Source organism: Danaus plexippus, chromosome 2 (genome assembly GCF_018135715.1).
Source record: "Danaus plexippus chromosome 2, MEX_DaPlex, whole genome shotgun sequence".
Classification (NCBI taxonomy): Eukaryota; Metazoa; Arthropoda; class Insecta; order Lepidoptera; family Nymphalidae; genus Danaus; species Danaus plexippus.
The window spans coordinates 2,444,527-2,462,470 of record NC_083537.1 but is presented as its reverse complement, the minus strand read 5'-3'; the positions used below and the strand labels follow the sequence as shown (position 1 = coordinate 2,462,470).

The following is a 17,944-nucleotide window of genomic DNA, read 5'->3' as shown; positions in this document are numbered from 1 at the left end:
GGTCGATGTCCGCGTAACGAGAACCGTGTTCTACCACCACCATGACACACCACCGACCATTCACTTGTAACACTTACAGAGAAAACGGTCAAATCAACATGTTTTTGAAAGCGTACACAAATAATACAGATATATTTTGATAGAATTAAACTCAGATTAGATCTCATTAAAATTAAAATAACGTTGTTTATTGAAAATGCATAATAAATTTAATCATTAATTAACGTAACTCGTTCAATGGATGTTTATTTAAATGAGACATGTGTACAAGAATAATATATTAAATTTGAATGTATATATAAATTTAATAAAAAATTTAATAAACATTGTGAACCCGGACGAGAAGAGAGTGTTATAAGTCAAACGTCGGTGTCTGTGTATGTATATTTGGTACGTCTTTCCAGCTATCAGAGTAACAGTTCATTATCAAACTAATGTAAAGCATTTCTGGCGTAAATTTACTCTATGAAGCGCTTAACGGATGCTAGTATTATCGTTAAATGACAAGTAATGAGTAGAAGTTTCATTTATTTAGTTAATTTAGCCATATTATAATTTACATTGTCAAATGCTGCACTTAAAACATTGGCATCCAAAGGACAAAGTCCATATATTTTAGTCCAATTAAATAAAAATTTCGTAAGATAAGATAATTTTAATAATTTTTCTTTTTCTACGATAATATATGTATGTCTAACAACATCGTGCCTACGTGCCTTTTATTATTATTATGCATTATTCTTTGTTTATCAAACACAAAGAACATTAAGGAATTTTTATACAAATATTATATCGGAACAAAATATGAGTAGTTTTTGTGACATACTACGTAAACCACAGTATTGGAATAAGAAAGGTGGAACGCTTTTAATGATTACATAAACGTTTATTACCAATGATATCTAAAAAATTACTTCAAACCAGTAATATTAACCTAATCTCATAGTGACTAAAGTGAGTTCTGTAATTTAGGATAGAGTCGTATTTACATTACTTCATAAATTACTAATGAGCATACCATCGGATGCAATTTGTTAAGAAAATTTTGTTTTGAATATTTTTTTAGTAAAATTTTAACGTAATCGATACGTTTCTCTTACGTGGCATATTTCTCTAACGAAAATTTTCTATAAGAAGCCACCAAATTATCTTTGCACTAAAATTTTCCGCGTTTAATGACGCTCGTCAAAATTAGGTGCTTTTAAAATCCAAATGTTAATTTACATATTAGTAAATCGATAAATATTTTATGTTGTTATACAAAATGATAGTTACTGAATATTATCATTTACTCGGGATACACGACATTGTTTCTAAGCTATATTTCTAAAAACAGTATCATCATCATCATTCATCATCAGCCTATCGGAGCCCACTGCTGAGCAAAGGCCTCTTCTCACAAGGTGAAGGTTAGAGCATTAATCACCACGCTTGCTCAAGACGGGTTGGCGATTTTAATCTTATAATTTGAAATTATAAGACCAGGTTTCCTCACGATGTTTTCCTTCACCGTCTGTCAGTGGTGTCTAAATAATCTTAGAAAATATAACATATGACTCGGAAAAGATCACATTGGTACGTGCTAGGTTTCGAATCCACGCCCTCACGTATGAGAGGAGGACCTTTAACCTCGAGGCCACCACGACTTCATAAAGACAGTACGCTAAATAAAATTTTGCTTTGTCATAGTACATACTCTCATTCAATAATGTGAGAAGAATATTGAATGAAAAACTGTTAAATCTCCGTATTCCCTGAGACAGTGCATACTGATAGTAAAAAGTACACCAAAAGCCACAAAAATTGGCTTAATTTAGACGTTTGATATTTAAGTTCCCACGAAAATTAGAAGACTTAATTATGAGACGAAACCTCTTAGCATTCAATGGATTCACCGTGCGGGTGCCGGGTCCATTGCGTTGCAGGGAGTGGAGCTTCAACAGTGTAACTGTCAGTTTCATAATGAAAAAGTCTTAACATATGGACAGACGGCTGATAAGATTCCGCTAATTTTATAAACGCGAAAGCTTGTAAGGATTTAGGAATATTTGATGATATTTTTCGTGATTAAACTTTACAATAATTTGGTTTAGTTGTCAGTATAAAACATAAGCTATACTTACTTTTTGGTTGAGCTGAAAAAATTAAATAAAATATTTTCTAAACAACAATCAAACCATAAAATCTTTTATCATTTAATTTAATCAAGATTAATAGCTATCTGCGTCTTAATTCAACCGAATGTAGAATCTACAAACATTACAATATAACTATAGCTGTAGATGTCACAGCTTCTGTATGTGTGTAAATCTATTTGTTACTCAAACAGGCAACTGCCGGAAAGATTAAGATGGCATTGTATGGCACTAGACTATACCGACAGCATATCAAATATTTTAATTTGTTTCCAATGAATCATTAACACCTATAATTACGATGGATGGATCGAATAAGCAAACGGAGTGGAATTAAACCTAGCGTAATGTTCGTAAATGATATAGTCAAGTATAAAAATTATATATCTAGTACCTAATTTTATTATCTTGATTAATTACGCCCTATGATTGTATCTAGTGAACAACATGGGACTTTGTACCTGTATTACCCTATAATCTGTGAAGCGATAATTTTATTATAAAGATGGAATTTGTACGAATTACGTAATAATATTCAGTAAAAATGTTTATAACAATTCTCATATTAATTAAACAGAAGTGCTAGTTAACCATTGTATTCAAAATAACGAAATGTAATCTCAACGATATGAAATAGAGATATTAAGGAAAAAGTATTCAATTCGTTTCATAATACATCGACAAAGATCATGACCGTTATCATAACAAGAAAACTATATTTATATTTTATTGACTCTTAATAAATGCTTGAAAATTAAGAAGGTAACCTGTGAAGGTCGAATCGATTGTTCTCATTATATTAAACCAGGATTGCAGGGATCTAAGAAGACAGCGCCTATTTACCTTGTAATGGAAAACAGCAACCTCGTAAAGTTTCATTTGCTTACAAATTGCAGCCAAAAATTTAACAGGCGCTGGCTTGTTTAAAAATGTTAGTACTTATGTAGTATTTTATTATATCCATTGTACATAATAATAATTTTTAATTTTAACACTTCCCCAGTTATAATTTATTTATTACATTTTACTTATATACATACAACTGTAATAAGATACTTTACATTTGCAATTACTTACCTATTCAATAATGTATAGGTATCATAATATCAGCCTTCTTTAGGAACTTGAGAATTGAATTATTACTTTTATCTGACTCTAGGGGGCAAATCGGAAGGTAGATTGGATACTCGAGATAGGACCGGAATTAGAAACTACCGTCAAACGTTTGATTCCTATCCTTTGCAGAATTCCTCTGGATCGCTTGTGTATTCTCCTGTAACGTAAAATCATCGCATCTGGTCGTCGCTTTGGCCATCGTCCAGTGCTGGACTTAGGCCTTCCACAACTTTTGTCAGGACGCTCTGACTTCTGTCTTCTAACTCCACCGAGATGCAACCGCACTGACCCGGTATTAATCCATGTAGTAGTGGGTCTATCTGCCCCCCAACCCAACTGAGTTTAGCAACCCTCAAAGCTAAGTCGATCTTTTAAGAAACTCCTCATTGCTGATCCGTGATCACGTAATGCAATTAATAGCATAGCCCTTTCCATTACCGTCCGAGTGGTTTTGAGTTTCGTAATAAGCTATCGACCACGTCTCTTATCCGGATAAGATCACTGGAAACACATAATACTGAAATATTTTGCCATGATACTCTCCCACAAATACAAACTAACCTAGCTGGATGATTAGCCAAGGTAGGCGGATTCGATTAAAAATGCGAGTAAGTGTGTGAATAATTTAGCGTAAATTTAAAACATGTACATTGCGCATTTTACAGAAGACGGTTTTGGTGCAAGCGACCATAATGACAATGCTATTTATGTGTACTATAACAAGCAAATAAATCGCTATTGTTTACGACAAATTCATACAAAAAAAAACTGAACAAAAACCTAACTATTTATATTTGTTATACCAACATTGTATCAAATGTTGCCTCTATTAAAAAATCCACTAATATTCTCTCGTCATATATATATTTTGTATATTGTCTAGTTTAAAAATTACTTAAAACAGAAAATGTATAAAATTTAAGGTTGGTTAACGTTGGATTTTTTCATATCATGATTATTGATTACTATTTGGACTTAAATTTAATATTCCATATCTTACTATCACTCATATAGTATATAATATATTCTATAAAGACACTAATGGATCTTTTCCCAGAACACGTATTTGTATAAGTTCGTAACAAGATTAAGTTTTTAAAGAATTAAGATCATTATGTTTATTACGAGGTTGCATTTTCACACTACATATGTATACGTTCCTTATTCTCGTATAATAGCCTTTACTACCATATATGTGGAGATTTACGAATGAAAAACTGTTACTCAATATAATACGATACAAGCTTTAGGTAATACAGATTGGATAAGACAAAAAAAATATCCCACCCTCTATAGATAAAGATTATACAAAAATTTAATTGATATAGATAATATAAGAAATTGTTGTGATTATTAATTATCTAGAACGATTGTTTAAATAATAAATAAATTGGTACTAGATGTAGCGAGAAATATTACACTTAAAATTAAAGGTTTCATTAAGTGTAATATAAAACTCAATCAACAAATCTTATAAGATAATCTCAACTCAATGTTTACTTAAACAACGTATTATTATAAAAAAAAAGAAATTAAATAAAAGACAATATTTTCATTCATATAAAATTACTCTTTATTAATAAATCATCAAAACATCTAACGACGAATCCTCACGCGTCGACGTTAAGATATGACCAACGTTTGAGCAAGTTACTGTAAAGTTTTTTGGTTCTCACTAGCCAATGTCAATTGGAATGTACTATCATTCTCATCGATTATAATTCGGTTGTTTTACTCGTCTTTGGGGTAGTCATATATTTATCAAGCACGTAGAAAAGTCTCTCGAATCGAACACCTTATACAACATCAACAGAACACGCGTCTAACATTCACAGCCTCGATTGAAATGTCACTAATATGGATATTTATCTATTATTTGAATGTCATGAATTTCGCTCAAACAAAACAAAACAAAAAAAAAAAACAAAGATAAGTTATATTCGTTCAATATTCCATTTGAATTATTCATACTTATCTTCGGAAAGATATGAAGACGGATGCGTTTATTGAATTATTGTTTACAAGGTTCATTTATAAATGACGTGATTTAAGATAAAAAAAAAATATAACAATTAAAAATAAAACGAAATTTAAAAACTGTTACCGAGCGACACTTACACAGACCAAATCGCGTAACAACGACATGACCCGACTTCAACAACACGCAATTTGATTAATAAATAGTATTTACGATGATTTGTACCACAATATAAAATAAAGTTTTAATATCAATACATTCAATACACATTATATACCTAACTACGTCTATTATATCTTATAAGTGTAAAAATTCGCTCATACTCCACGGCAGACGGTCATCAGTCGAGGACTAAATATATCCATAGATAAATGCTAATCATTCCTTCTTGACATAACCGTACGAGTTCCAGTTCTGTATGTGCGGGAGCACCTCGTTGACGACGGGGTACCAGTCGGCGCCCGAGTAGTCTATGGGGCCCAGGACACCGTCGTAGTCCGCGGGCAAATGACTCGGAGCCAAATGCTTATGTAGAGATGACATGTTGCTGCCGTGGAAGAAGATCTAGAGACGAAATTCAGCGCGTTCATTATGAACATTGATGCATTTAATTATTTTATTTTTTTTATAAATTTCATAGTAACTGAAAATTTTAACTGCCGATAAGGAAGTAAACTGAATATTCGTGTTGGATTCACATCAATATTAATACATATATATGTATATAAATATATATTTGTTATAGAAATACCTTTCTACGACGATTCCAAATAATAACATTAAAAACTTAAAAACCAAAGAGTTGTAAATATTATTCATCAATTGTTCAAAGACCTATTTTAAAATTAAAAGTAAAATTCTATTTTCTTCTATTCCAATATGCTTACCCTGCCCTTCAACTTTTCCCTGATCAAAGGCTTGAACAGCTTCCAAACCATGTTGAAGATCATGGGCTCCTTAACGAAGTGCACCTCCTTCAATCTAAGAGGCAACGCGTCCTGGATGAAAGTGAGCAGACGTTTAGAAAACGCCGGCGTTAGACCCATCGTCTGCAAAAAAAAATGTTTCTATATTAAAACTATATAGAAATAAATCATACACACAGCGTTCCTATAACGATCAGTGTGATATAATTAGAAAATAGTTGAATTATTAACGTAGTTTTTAACCTATATCAAAGCTAACAGAACATAATAAGAACAATTGTACTACAGCGTTAGTGTGCTATAATAGTTAATGTTATTGCCGTAGCTCGATCCAACTCGTGCTAAATAATTTACACGTGGTTCAGTTTACAATTTAATCACGATGCAATTTAAATGAAAATGATTACATAACGTCTCACTCAGCCAATGTTTGCGAGACACTGAACATACAAATACTAGCTGCGTATAGTTTTTAACATTAAATATGTTTTTGTTCCTGGAATACATTTGAAAATACTTATGTCAATACCCAAAAAACAGCCTTGAAAGTGATCGATAGTTATAAAATGTGTATGTGTTTGTTGAATTCTTATTTAACAGACGAGACGGTTTGTGGTTAGAAAACCATGATCCTGTTTATAAAAACGAAATGTTTAAACACATTTAATAGATGTCAACTTGTTATTTTAGTATTTAAGTGCTATAACAAAAAAGTATTCTCGGTATGACTTTCATTGTTCAATTGGTCTGTAATGTACTTAATCTAAGAATATCTAAATTTTACGCCTCAGCCATTAATTATAGAATTTAATTATCTCCTAAACTTTCGCCATCTCAAATTTTTTGTCCTGCTGATTTATTATGTTATTAAAATTAATACTTTATCTATTCTTTAGTTATAAGCAACTAATTGTTCGTAATTTTATTTAAAAACGTGCTTACGATATGAAAAAGTATCTTATATGATTATTTTTTTTTTCTACTAGATCTTATATTTTGCTGAAGTGATACACTTCAAAACTAAGTAATAAATCGTATTATTAAAGTGCATTGTGACATATGTAACCGTAGAACCAATTGCGGTGATGAAAGGTCACATCAGGGCGCGGATCAGATGAACAAAACGGCGTGTTTACTATGTGTGATGCCAAATGTTTGCTGACGTCCTTAGTTTTTTAAGGAAAACCTATTTCCTTTTCGTGTAACGGAAGTTTGGTTAGAATGTTGATATTTTAGGACAAGTAAAGAATAATTTATTAGATGTACTCGTGCCGTTTTAAGGCTCAAGGAAAATTTACCGAGGTGAAGTTGGTGCGCTGCTAAACAGACAAGATTGATTATATATCATGTATATAACTCAGAGATCACGGGATGAGTAGAAGACGTAAATGATCACACTTCCACAGAATACAAAGTCATTTCGACCTCAAACGTGACGTCCCTTGAGCCGAAACCTTGTCAGAGAATTATCCTTACAGGCTCTACCTTCATCGATGCTTGATGGTTTACAAGTTCTCGTTACTAGAAACGATAACATTAACACGGAAGTCTATGTTATATTTCCCAAACGTTTACAATTACGTTCAAACAATGAGACAACATTACAGTCTTGATAAAATAATTTAACGACGCATAAAAATAACCTCGTACGATAGCCATATTTTGACATTTGCATTTGCATTTTTTTTGTTATTATTGCATACAAACGTAAATGATTACCACCTCATAGATTCGTTCTATATTTTTTAAGTTTAAAAATATTCTTGCATTTCATTATCGTACTGTTTATCTATAATTAATCCAAGGTCAGTATTTATCAGATCCTGTTCGAAATATTAAGTATACGTAATTGAAAAACTTTTAAATATATGTAGTACATAATATTTAATACTAACAGAAACCATTTCGAACGTTTCGTTTTCTTTTTTTAAAATTTTTTGTAGAATATTTTAAGTTCAAATGTATTTCAGAAATAAATCAAACATGGAGTCAAGGAAAATGCCCTATTTCGAAATAAATCAACTCACCTATTGTAACAAAACTATAAACAAATAATATATCGTTCTTTGTATTGGCCAATCTTTTGTTGCATTTACATCTTGTACTTTACTCGTAAAACTTTGTCAAGGGCCTGAGTCATCAGTCAAAGGGCGATGAATTCACAAAAGATACGACACGAATACGTGACACATAAAATTACAAAGCATGTAATGCTTTTTAAATATATAAAGGAGGGAGGAAATAAACTAAACATATATAATAACTTTCACTAATTCTTACTATATCATCACTATCATTATTTGTGGAAATTATTTCTGAAGAAAATCAATATCTTTATATTTTATAAGCTGTCTAATATTAGCATTTTTTAGTGTAAATTCAATAATTTCATCCAAATAGATCATCCACAGATGACGCTGAAACTTATGATTTATTTTAATAAAATCACTAACCAGCTCGCTACACGTGGATGGCAAACGGCATCACGCTACACAAGCAAATTAAATCTTTTGCAATCATGCACGTTATGCGCACGCGCAGTGAAAGTGTCAGATAATCTATCCATTGCTCTGACACATCAAAATTTTAACACTTTAACTTTGTTTTTCGTAATAATGAAATTCAAATTAAGGAACAAAGGTTCCAGGCGATGAAACAAAAACATACGTTATTATTCCAAGGATATCTTTATGATAATACTGCATTGTGAAAACAGTAACGTTCAGTGTAATTAATATCTGAAAAACGACGAATACAAATTAGTGTGCCAAGGTAGCACAAAGCAAATCGATCTTATTGTTATAAAGGTCAATGACTTACATATTTTATTATTTGGTACAATGACATATAAATGTTAATATCTTTTTGGTTGAATTGTCATCCCTATATTAAAATGTTATCTATCGATATAAATAACGAAATAAATTTAGATTTTCCTATCTTTGCTTCCTGTTAACAATAATATGTATAAAAATGTTTGTCTTAATATGACATAGCATATAATATATATATTGAAATGGAAAAACAAAATAGAATTGCATACATTTATGTAGATAAATTTTTTATATGAAAAAATCTTTTTGCAACATCGTCATAAGAACACATACCTGACTCATGCCCATTTTGTGGAAGTCCATAATGACGACTGTTCCTCGGACTTGGGACTCCGGTTCCAACATGGCAGCTTCGTGAATTAAATAGAATAACCTGAACAGTTGATCCGCCGTCACCTTTTTGGGGTTCCAGCTACCTATAGAAGAAATTCGTAACCTTAATACAGTAAAAACATTGACTCATACCTATTTTTTTTTTTGGTCAAATCAATTATCTTTTAATTCAGAAAGTGTTTATTAATAAGGGAATTTTATTTTATACTCGTGCCAATAGCGGTATAGAAAAAAAGGTTTTATATGTAATACAATGAATAAAAAGCACAGATTAAAATAAATCTTTATAAACAATTCAATAACACGAGTGCTTGTTGATTGAAAAGAACGTAATCAATCAGTCCCCTCGCAGACAATACCACATATACCTACAATAATTATTCACTAAAATAATATTTACTTGGAACATTATCATTCTGTACAATGAACGGAAATGGAATTTCAGCAATGGTTTGACACAGTAAAAATAAAAATTTCGGTTTGTTAAGTTTAAAACACTATTAAGAATATAAGTCCGTAATAACTAACTTATATAAAACTTACAATTGATAAAAACGTCATGGTGTTATATGACTAGAAGAATCGTAATTCGATTTAAAAAGATATTTTTTCATAATTACCTCCAACGTTGACAATGAGCACTCTTCTTCCTTTATCATCACGACCCTTCATGACGTTTACTACTTTGTGCTCCAGGAAAGCCTCCTTCTCGTGTTCTGGCAGTAAACCGTCCAACAAGCTCGCGTTGTCGCGCTTAAAATCAGCAGCCCGACGCATCTAAAGCAACATAAAACATATTAGATGGCTTTAGTTAAATATTCTTAATATATCTAACATATACTAATAAAAATTATTAGTTTCCTATCATAACAAATTTTTTTAGGTACCTAACCTTTAAAATTCCTAAACGATCGACAAAAGATGCATATGAAGTGTTTTAAAAATGAAAGTCTTTGTCATAACAAAAATTAAAAAAATATAAACAATATAAAGACATGCAATTCAGAGTTGTTTTCATAATATATGGATAGTTTACATTTGCATGTCATAATGTTCATCATTTCCTTGCTACAATAATATGAAACTTGTAATGGTAAAATAATGAAACGGCCATAATTTATTTTACTTACATTACAAACGGCAATGACAATGACAATGACATCCATGACATCACTTCTCTATATCCAATTAATAACAATCTATATATAATTTTCACAAATGAATTAACATATAAATTACTAAACAATATAACGTCAAAATATTTAAAGAATCCATATAATAAATAAAGGGTATTCAAGTTGTAATTTATATTCATATTCGTAATATATAAACAAGGTGTAATAGACCACAAGACTGAATACATTTATTTAAATAAACTCATTAAATATTTTAAAATTAAACGTATCATATTTCTTTTTTTTTAGTAGAAATAATCAAAGCGATGTTTAATATCGGTACAGAAGTTTATTTAACTAAAGATAATAGGGTCAGGTGGGCCAATCCATTTTTAAAATGGTGGCGCGTACAAAATGACCTTGAGCATATGCAAGTTTGTTTTATAATTGTTGCGGTAGTTGTATTTTAGTCCGTCGACAGTTGTTGCATAAGAGCAGGTTAACGACTGATTGCGAATAAGTAACAAGCACGTCCCGACCCTCCATTACACTCACTGGATCTCGTAACGCTATTACTTGTTTTATTAACATCCAATTTGTGTACGTTGGTATTATATGTGGATCAGGATCCAAAATCACGTCGTTTATGTCTGACTGGTTGTCGTTAGAAGCTTCGTCCAAAGGTTCCTTTGTTATGACTAACCGAACAATAACACTATCAATCATCACGACACAACCATCGTTAAACACTTTTCCTTCATATGTTTTATTAAATGGCTTATATTGTCTTACTGGCTGAATACAAGTGATAGTATTCCGTCTCTTTAAAGAAAAAAATAGCTATTTTACAACACTAATCAGTAATCATATGAAATTGTTATTTCTAAATATGTCATTTAAACTATTTCTTTTTTACGTATATTTTGACCAAACATAAAGTTGTTTATTCAATATACGTATTTTCGGCAAGTTGTGAACTTGTGTTGAATTCCTCTTTCAATCTCGATCATATTTAAATAATGTTGAAACAATTCATTTAAAAGACGCAAGAGCACGTGACAAGTATTTAATATCACTTGCTTTATCACAGAAACATATAGGTACATCTAATTCATCAATGTCTTTAAAGGATCGGGACATTTGAATTTAAAATGGGATTTGCGAAGATTTACCTAAATACCTAATATGTATTTTTTTGTAATACATTAAAAACATTTTAGATATTACATGCAACCAGATTTAATCCTCTATTTTCCTCGCATATTTCATACGAACCATCAATTTCCATCTATTTTAGAGATATGATAACAAAAAAAAATATTCTAGCGACTAGCTTATTCAAAATTTCACAGCTCCATTAAAAGAAAATTCCTACAGACTATTCAGTATGCTTAGCACAACTTATCATCGTCACATACCATACAAAATGTTTCCCGTCTCATTAAATAACTAACGTTAATTCTATAAAATTACATGATGTGTGTAGTGCAGTGTAGTGCATGTATTAGATAAAGTGTACGATGTTAATTTGGTTGAAGCACACAGTAGTTTTTAAATGACTGAGCAACTAATAAAAACATAATCCATCACTAGTAATTATTATTGTCGCCGCGGTCAGACCGCCCTCTGTGTGCGATGTTGTTATAGAATCGGTATAACCTAATGAATGCTGAACGCTGAACGCGGAACTCGGAACTCGGTACTCCTGACCGCTCTGTGTGCGCGTGCTCTAAGACAGACTGGTTGAGTAGGATTTAATCAATCAATACAATCACAGTGATATCAAAATCCGATACATCGTATTAATAAGGCATAGAAAGATAATAACATTTGGAATGCGAAATTTAATCTTTGTTTAAAAACGATATTGGTGCCAAGATATAACAGAAAAAATATCTGTACTAAGTATTTATAATCGCTAGCATAGTTTTATCTCGGACATTGATTGAATTCAATATTAAAGGCATATGATTTTTATATTACATCCTTATCTTTAGGTAAACAAAGAATTAAAAATCTTTATTATCTAAAACTATTTACCGAATCCAAATTATCAGTCAAACGGTCAACTAGAATCGGTTGAAGATAAAACAGATATCATAAGTGTTCAAAGTGCAACAACTTTACTAATATTATTTACAGATACTAATTACCTTTATCACACAAATTATACGTAGACAACGATTGATAATCTTATTGCTACCCGTCCATAGACGTTGGCAGCAACGTTTAGAAACGGTTTGTTTACTTTTTTTTAATATGTATGAAAGGACTAACTAAATATAGTGATTATTTATTAGAAGGGTTTAAGTCAACATTATTGTTTTATTGCTAAAAAGACGTTGTAAGCAATGTTACATGAATATACATACATATATTTTTACTTTAAAAATATATCTCAATTTAACACGAATGGCATAAATTAATATATATATATATATGTGTGTGTGTGTGTGTGTGTGTGTGTGTGTGTGTGTGCGTGTGTGTACATTTCTTCGTAAAAATACCTTCATATAATTTTGACAATGACTTATTTTAAACAGCGATTTTATATTCGTTTAAAATATAAACGCCAAACGGATTTATATTGCTGAAGCACTGTGGAGTACAAACTTACATTTTTAGTTTACTTGTTACTAATAACTCAGGTATTATAATGAGATATAAGACTTTCGCGAGTTTTATTCATTTAAATGCAACTAATAGTTTTCGGATATACCTACAGCGAGTTCTTTATTTTTGTAATCTCATCTCCTCTCTTCTGCACATGATCACCGTTGCTGAAAAGTAACCGAAACGTCGGGAGTATGTAGTTTTTTACAAAAATAAAGCACGCGTAGTATATCCGAAAAATATTAGTTTCATTTAAACTCGGTTATTATTGTCATTCAAATGGAAAAATTCAAACTAAACAAGAACGACGTCCGAGATAAGTCTGTTTATTTATATCCGCTGATGTCACGCCGGGACAGCTTTATCTCTAATTATCTCTAACTGATATGCAGTGCCCTTTGACACGCCCATTAGACCCTATCCACACTACGGCACCGGTCACATTACGTGTTTTGGTCCGATAGTGTAGATGGATCCTTACCAATGATAACTGCATGTCCAATGGTTCCCATCCTAACTGACCTTTGGACATGGTCATGTCTGACAGCAGGAAATGTCCCCTAGCATGCATATTACGTCCATTTAACGTAGATATTTGTAAATCAAAAACGTTATTTAAAACAATATTACTCCGGATCAGTTCTGATATAGCAACTGTCATCGTAATCAGTCATTTCAATGATAAAAAAATTATCAATAATTTATTGGTTATTGATCTTTGACTACATTTTTATTTTATTTTTTATCAAATGAAAATCCCAATCAAAACACCCTGTAGAGAGCAATTAGAGTCGGGCCAAACGAGCTCTCGTGCAGGCTTACCCTATAATATAGAGGAAAGTATGAAAGCTTCTTACTTTCTAAACTAGAGAGAAAAAAGGCTATAATTTGCATATCTTGCGTCCTTTACGCACTTGACGTCTACAGTTAGCTTAATTCAAGAGTGGACCCGTCCTGTTTTGCAGCCTCCGAGGTTTTTGTATGCATCTACTATTATATTACAGAATAAAACGGTATCTTGAGGCTTAAAACATTACAACGACTTATTTTTATTATTCATATAATAAGAATATTCTAAATATCATTCCTGTGTACCCAAAATGTGAAGAAGTTTAAGAATAGGTAGCAGTTAGAAATAGAAAGTTAAATAAATAGATCTTGTTAAAAGAACAACAAAATCTTTTAAATCCGTGAGTAAGACCCAGTAATTGTTTCGTCTTCTGCGAACGAAATAAATATAAAATTATATACTAAATTTCCAAAGATTATATAAATTAATATTAATTATTTGAACACTTATGATGATATGCAAATATATTAAATGTACGAAACGTCGGAATGTTATATAAGGTATTATGATAACATTTCATAGAGACGATATTACGAGGTCTAGGACAGACAGCGGCCGTTACTCGCGTATTATGATTGCTTAAACTATGCCATCATTTACCAACACTTTAAGTTGCTCTTACGCAAGTAGATCATGTCCGTGGTTTGCAAAGTGCCTTATCTTCTTAACAACTACTTTTAGTATGAAAATTTCATAAAATGGTAGCTTAACAATAAAATCTCATGTTTACGAAATAAATGTTTTTTAAACTCACCAAAGCCAGAGCGCTCTCGGGGTACCATTTGCAAGGTCGGAGAAATATTGTCAATATCTCGTCTTCATCTCCGAAATAAATGTCTTTGTTCTCTTTCAACAGTTCTCTCAGTCTTTCCAAAGCTTCCCGAACACGCTCAGGAGTCTCCCGGAGTTCGCGTTCAGCGATCTCCTTCGTCTCCTCTGATAGCTCGACATTTCTTTCGATTCTAAAATCGCTAGGGCTGCTCATCTTGGCAATTATATCTGCAATAGTTGTTTACGTTTCGATTTACTTTGTTATCACTCATAATCTAATGAATATTAATCTTCTATTTGTAGTTTAATATCATTTTTATAAACAAGTGACACAAAAAACACGTTAACGTATTTATTGCTTACACAGTATTGCATAAGTACGCAATAGGTTAATGCCATTTCCATATTACAAACACGATAATTATAGACAAAAAAAAAAGAGTAAACAGTACTCGAACTGACATAGCTGTTTACGGTTTACCCTCCACTGAGAGGGTTTTTGATGATTTTTGTTACAATGACTTTTCGATTGATACTATCATAAAAGACAAGGCTGTGTTATGGATTCCCGTCCAGTTTCATGTTTTCAAAATACTCAAGCGACAGTCATCAATACCCGTGGAAGTGAGCTGCAATTTATTTAAAGATAAAATTCTTTTTTATAGTAATGTATGTACAATTAAAATTCATGAGAACAATTCAATAAAATCTCAATTACAAATATGTTATTTTGAATTTAAAAAAAAAAAAAAAAAAACACCACAATTTATTATGAACAAGTCACGACACGTTGATAAAACAGTGATTTAAAAAAAAAAAACAATTATTAATCCTTCGTATCTGTCAAAATCAATTCTAATATGATAACCGTCAGTAATCACGAAACTTATCACGTTAATTATTTGATGATTTCATTTCATTCAATATTTACTTTCGTCGTTATAACTTAGTTATGTAATATAATTATGAAGTAAATAAGAAAGTTTAAAAAATAATCAATGAAAGTTTAAAATACAGTACGTTAAACACGATTCAAACGTTAATATAAAAGAAAATTGTTTGGTTTAGTTGTTGATAGAAATTTTTGAACAAGTAATTTCCGGGGCTGTTTTAATAATTTACTGTAATTAATCGGAATAATTGAAATTTTTTTACGTTAAACTTACATATCGCTTAAAAAACACCATACTCTTATATGTCAAATTAATCAGACCCTTTAAATAATTTTAATTATTAAATAAAATGACATACAAATAATGAAACTTTAGTATTAGAAGTATGTAAATAGTAACAGGCTTAATCTTATCAAGCAATTGTCTTTCGCAATTCTGTAATAATAAATAAAGGAAGCTCTTTGTTTTTGTTGTTAAACGTGTAACAAACCTTTGTTAATTTTTTTGTTATAATACAATCAACGAGTAATTTTTTTATGAACCCTATAATCTATATATACATTGGTTTGCCTTACCGTATTCCTCCAAAAAGACAAATGAAATAACTATTTTAAAAAAAACACAACACTATCAAAACCGGTGAAGCTACGCTCCAATTTGCTAATAATGTTATTGACGGAATATTGTGAAAATACACACTAACCTCACTCGCGCGTGGAAATACGCGCGTCGGTTATAATATTACAGGGGCTGAAGATCGTCAGCGCAGCACAGGCCGGTACGAAGCGAGTGTGCGCCCGCGCACTTCACAAGCTCTTATATAGACTCGTGATAACGCTTTGTGCCCCCAGGAGAAGCGGCTCTTTGTACGAAAGGTCGATAAGGGCGGAAATTGACAGATATTTTTTGGTACAGCAAATATTCTTTAAAGGCTACGTTAAAAGTGTTTGCTAGCCAAATGTTTTTATAAGTTAAAAATATTGTGGCAGTTTATCTCAATATTTGTTAATTGTAACAGAAATGCCAGCCAAGTTCAAGTGTTAGGGGCAGTATTATTTATAATAGATAAATATAATAATAAATATTTCTACAGTCGTGTTTGAGACGTTGTAACTAATGACATTGAAAATCTCAATTAGATGAAAATGCATTATTTTTTACATGTTACTATTTGTAAATGGGGAAGGTAAAAATTAAATATTTATTACTAAATACACTTACAATAATCATATATATAGTACATACATACATAATAATATGTATATACATTACATACGTTAAGCGCTTTCATCATTGCTAAATAAATAAACATATCCAGGCTTTGTTTTAAACCTCACATTTCTGAGTGACGCATAAAGAATTTGTTTGTACCTAGGCTGTGCAAAATAACAACTTTGTAGATTGTTCTTCGAGCACTCTACAAAGTTTAAAGTTGGTTTTTATCTTACAAATACCATAAAAATATTATTTGACTAATTATTTTATTTGACCTAGTGGAGTCTAGTTATAAACATTGTTTTTTGAAGATGCAGATGAACTAACAGTAGAGGCATGTGTGCATAAGATCCTTATAGATTATTTATACACCAGCTGTAGATGTCATTATGACCTGCATGGTGACCAATAAAATAGTTTAATCATTGCACTGGAGGCTTTAAAATACTTCAGAACCGAAGTTTCTATCCTTTAATTCCAATTTCCTCTCTTATCCTTCGTAAAAAAATCCTCTATAAATATTACGATAGATAAAACAATGACACTTTAGTCCTCGACTTTGAACAAATAAGGAATTTCTTAGGACATAGCAAACAAAAATATATTTTAGATAGAATCGACTAACACGTCAGAAAACCTTATAATTAAATATGCGGAAATTATTTACTACTTCTGTGGACGATGCTATCGTAAGAAGGCGGGGGGAGATTAGAGGAGTAGAGCTGAAGATTGAGATCAGGAGTATACTTGAGAAGTTTACTTCAAGCACAGAAATAAATACGGTTGGTGATTTAAAAGTGGAAAGTCCCACTTTAATAGATCAATCAGAATCTGGCTTTTTATGTGAATAATCTCAACTTCAAGTAATCACATTCATCCCTTTATCATTGTCTGTGCGCTGGGAAAGATTTTATAACTATCCTTCCGTCCAGAGGAAGAATAAAATCCAGCGGTTACCGACATTCGTCATAAAGAAGCGCTACAGGATCGTTTTCGTATGCAACAGTGACGCTCCGCGAGTTACCCAATGCCTCGGATTACTTAAGGCTCGTCATTAATACCTATCCTTAGATAGTTCATAATTTAGCTGGTTATAAAATCCGTTACAAGTATATTTATTAATAGTTTTGTTTAGGAAAATATGTAGTGTATGAGAAATATATAC

The 17,944-nt window shown here is 31.3% G+C and overlaps 1 protein-coding gene across 2 annotated transcripts; it reads right to left on the bottom strand.

Annotated features, from left to right (window-relative positions):
* Window positions 1-4,800: 4,800 nt before the first annotated feature.
* On the bottom strand, window positions 4,801-16,418 carry LOC116779771 (retinaldehyde-binding protein 1). Of its 2 annotated transcripts, none has more exons than XM_032674197.2 (6): window positions 16,268-16,418; window positions 14,655-14,899; window positions 9,943-10,099; window positions 9,263-9,405; window positions 6,117-6,278; window positions 4,801-5,793 (listed from the first exon to the last, which is right to left on the bottom strand). In XM_032674197.2, exons 2-6 carry the CDS (start codon window positions 14,883-14,885, stop codon window positions 5,608-5,610), a joined length of 879 nt encoding a protein of 292 aa, XP_032530088.1. In that variant the 5' UTR covers window positions 14,886-14,899; window positions 16,268-16,418; the 3' UTR covers window positions 4,801-5,607. The 2 variants fall into 2 exon arrangements, with proteins under 2 accessions (XP_032530088.1, XP_032530089.1); XM_032674198.2 differs by lacking the exon at window positions 16,268-16,418 and adding an exon at window positions 16,140-16,158.
* Window positions 16,419-17,944: the final 1,526 nt, after the last annotated feature.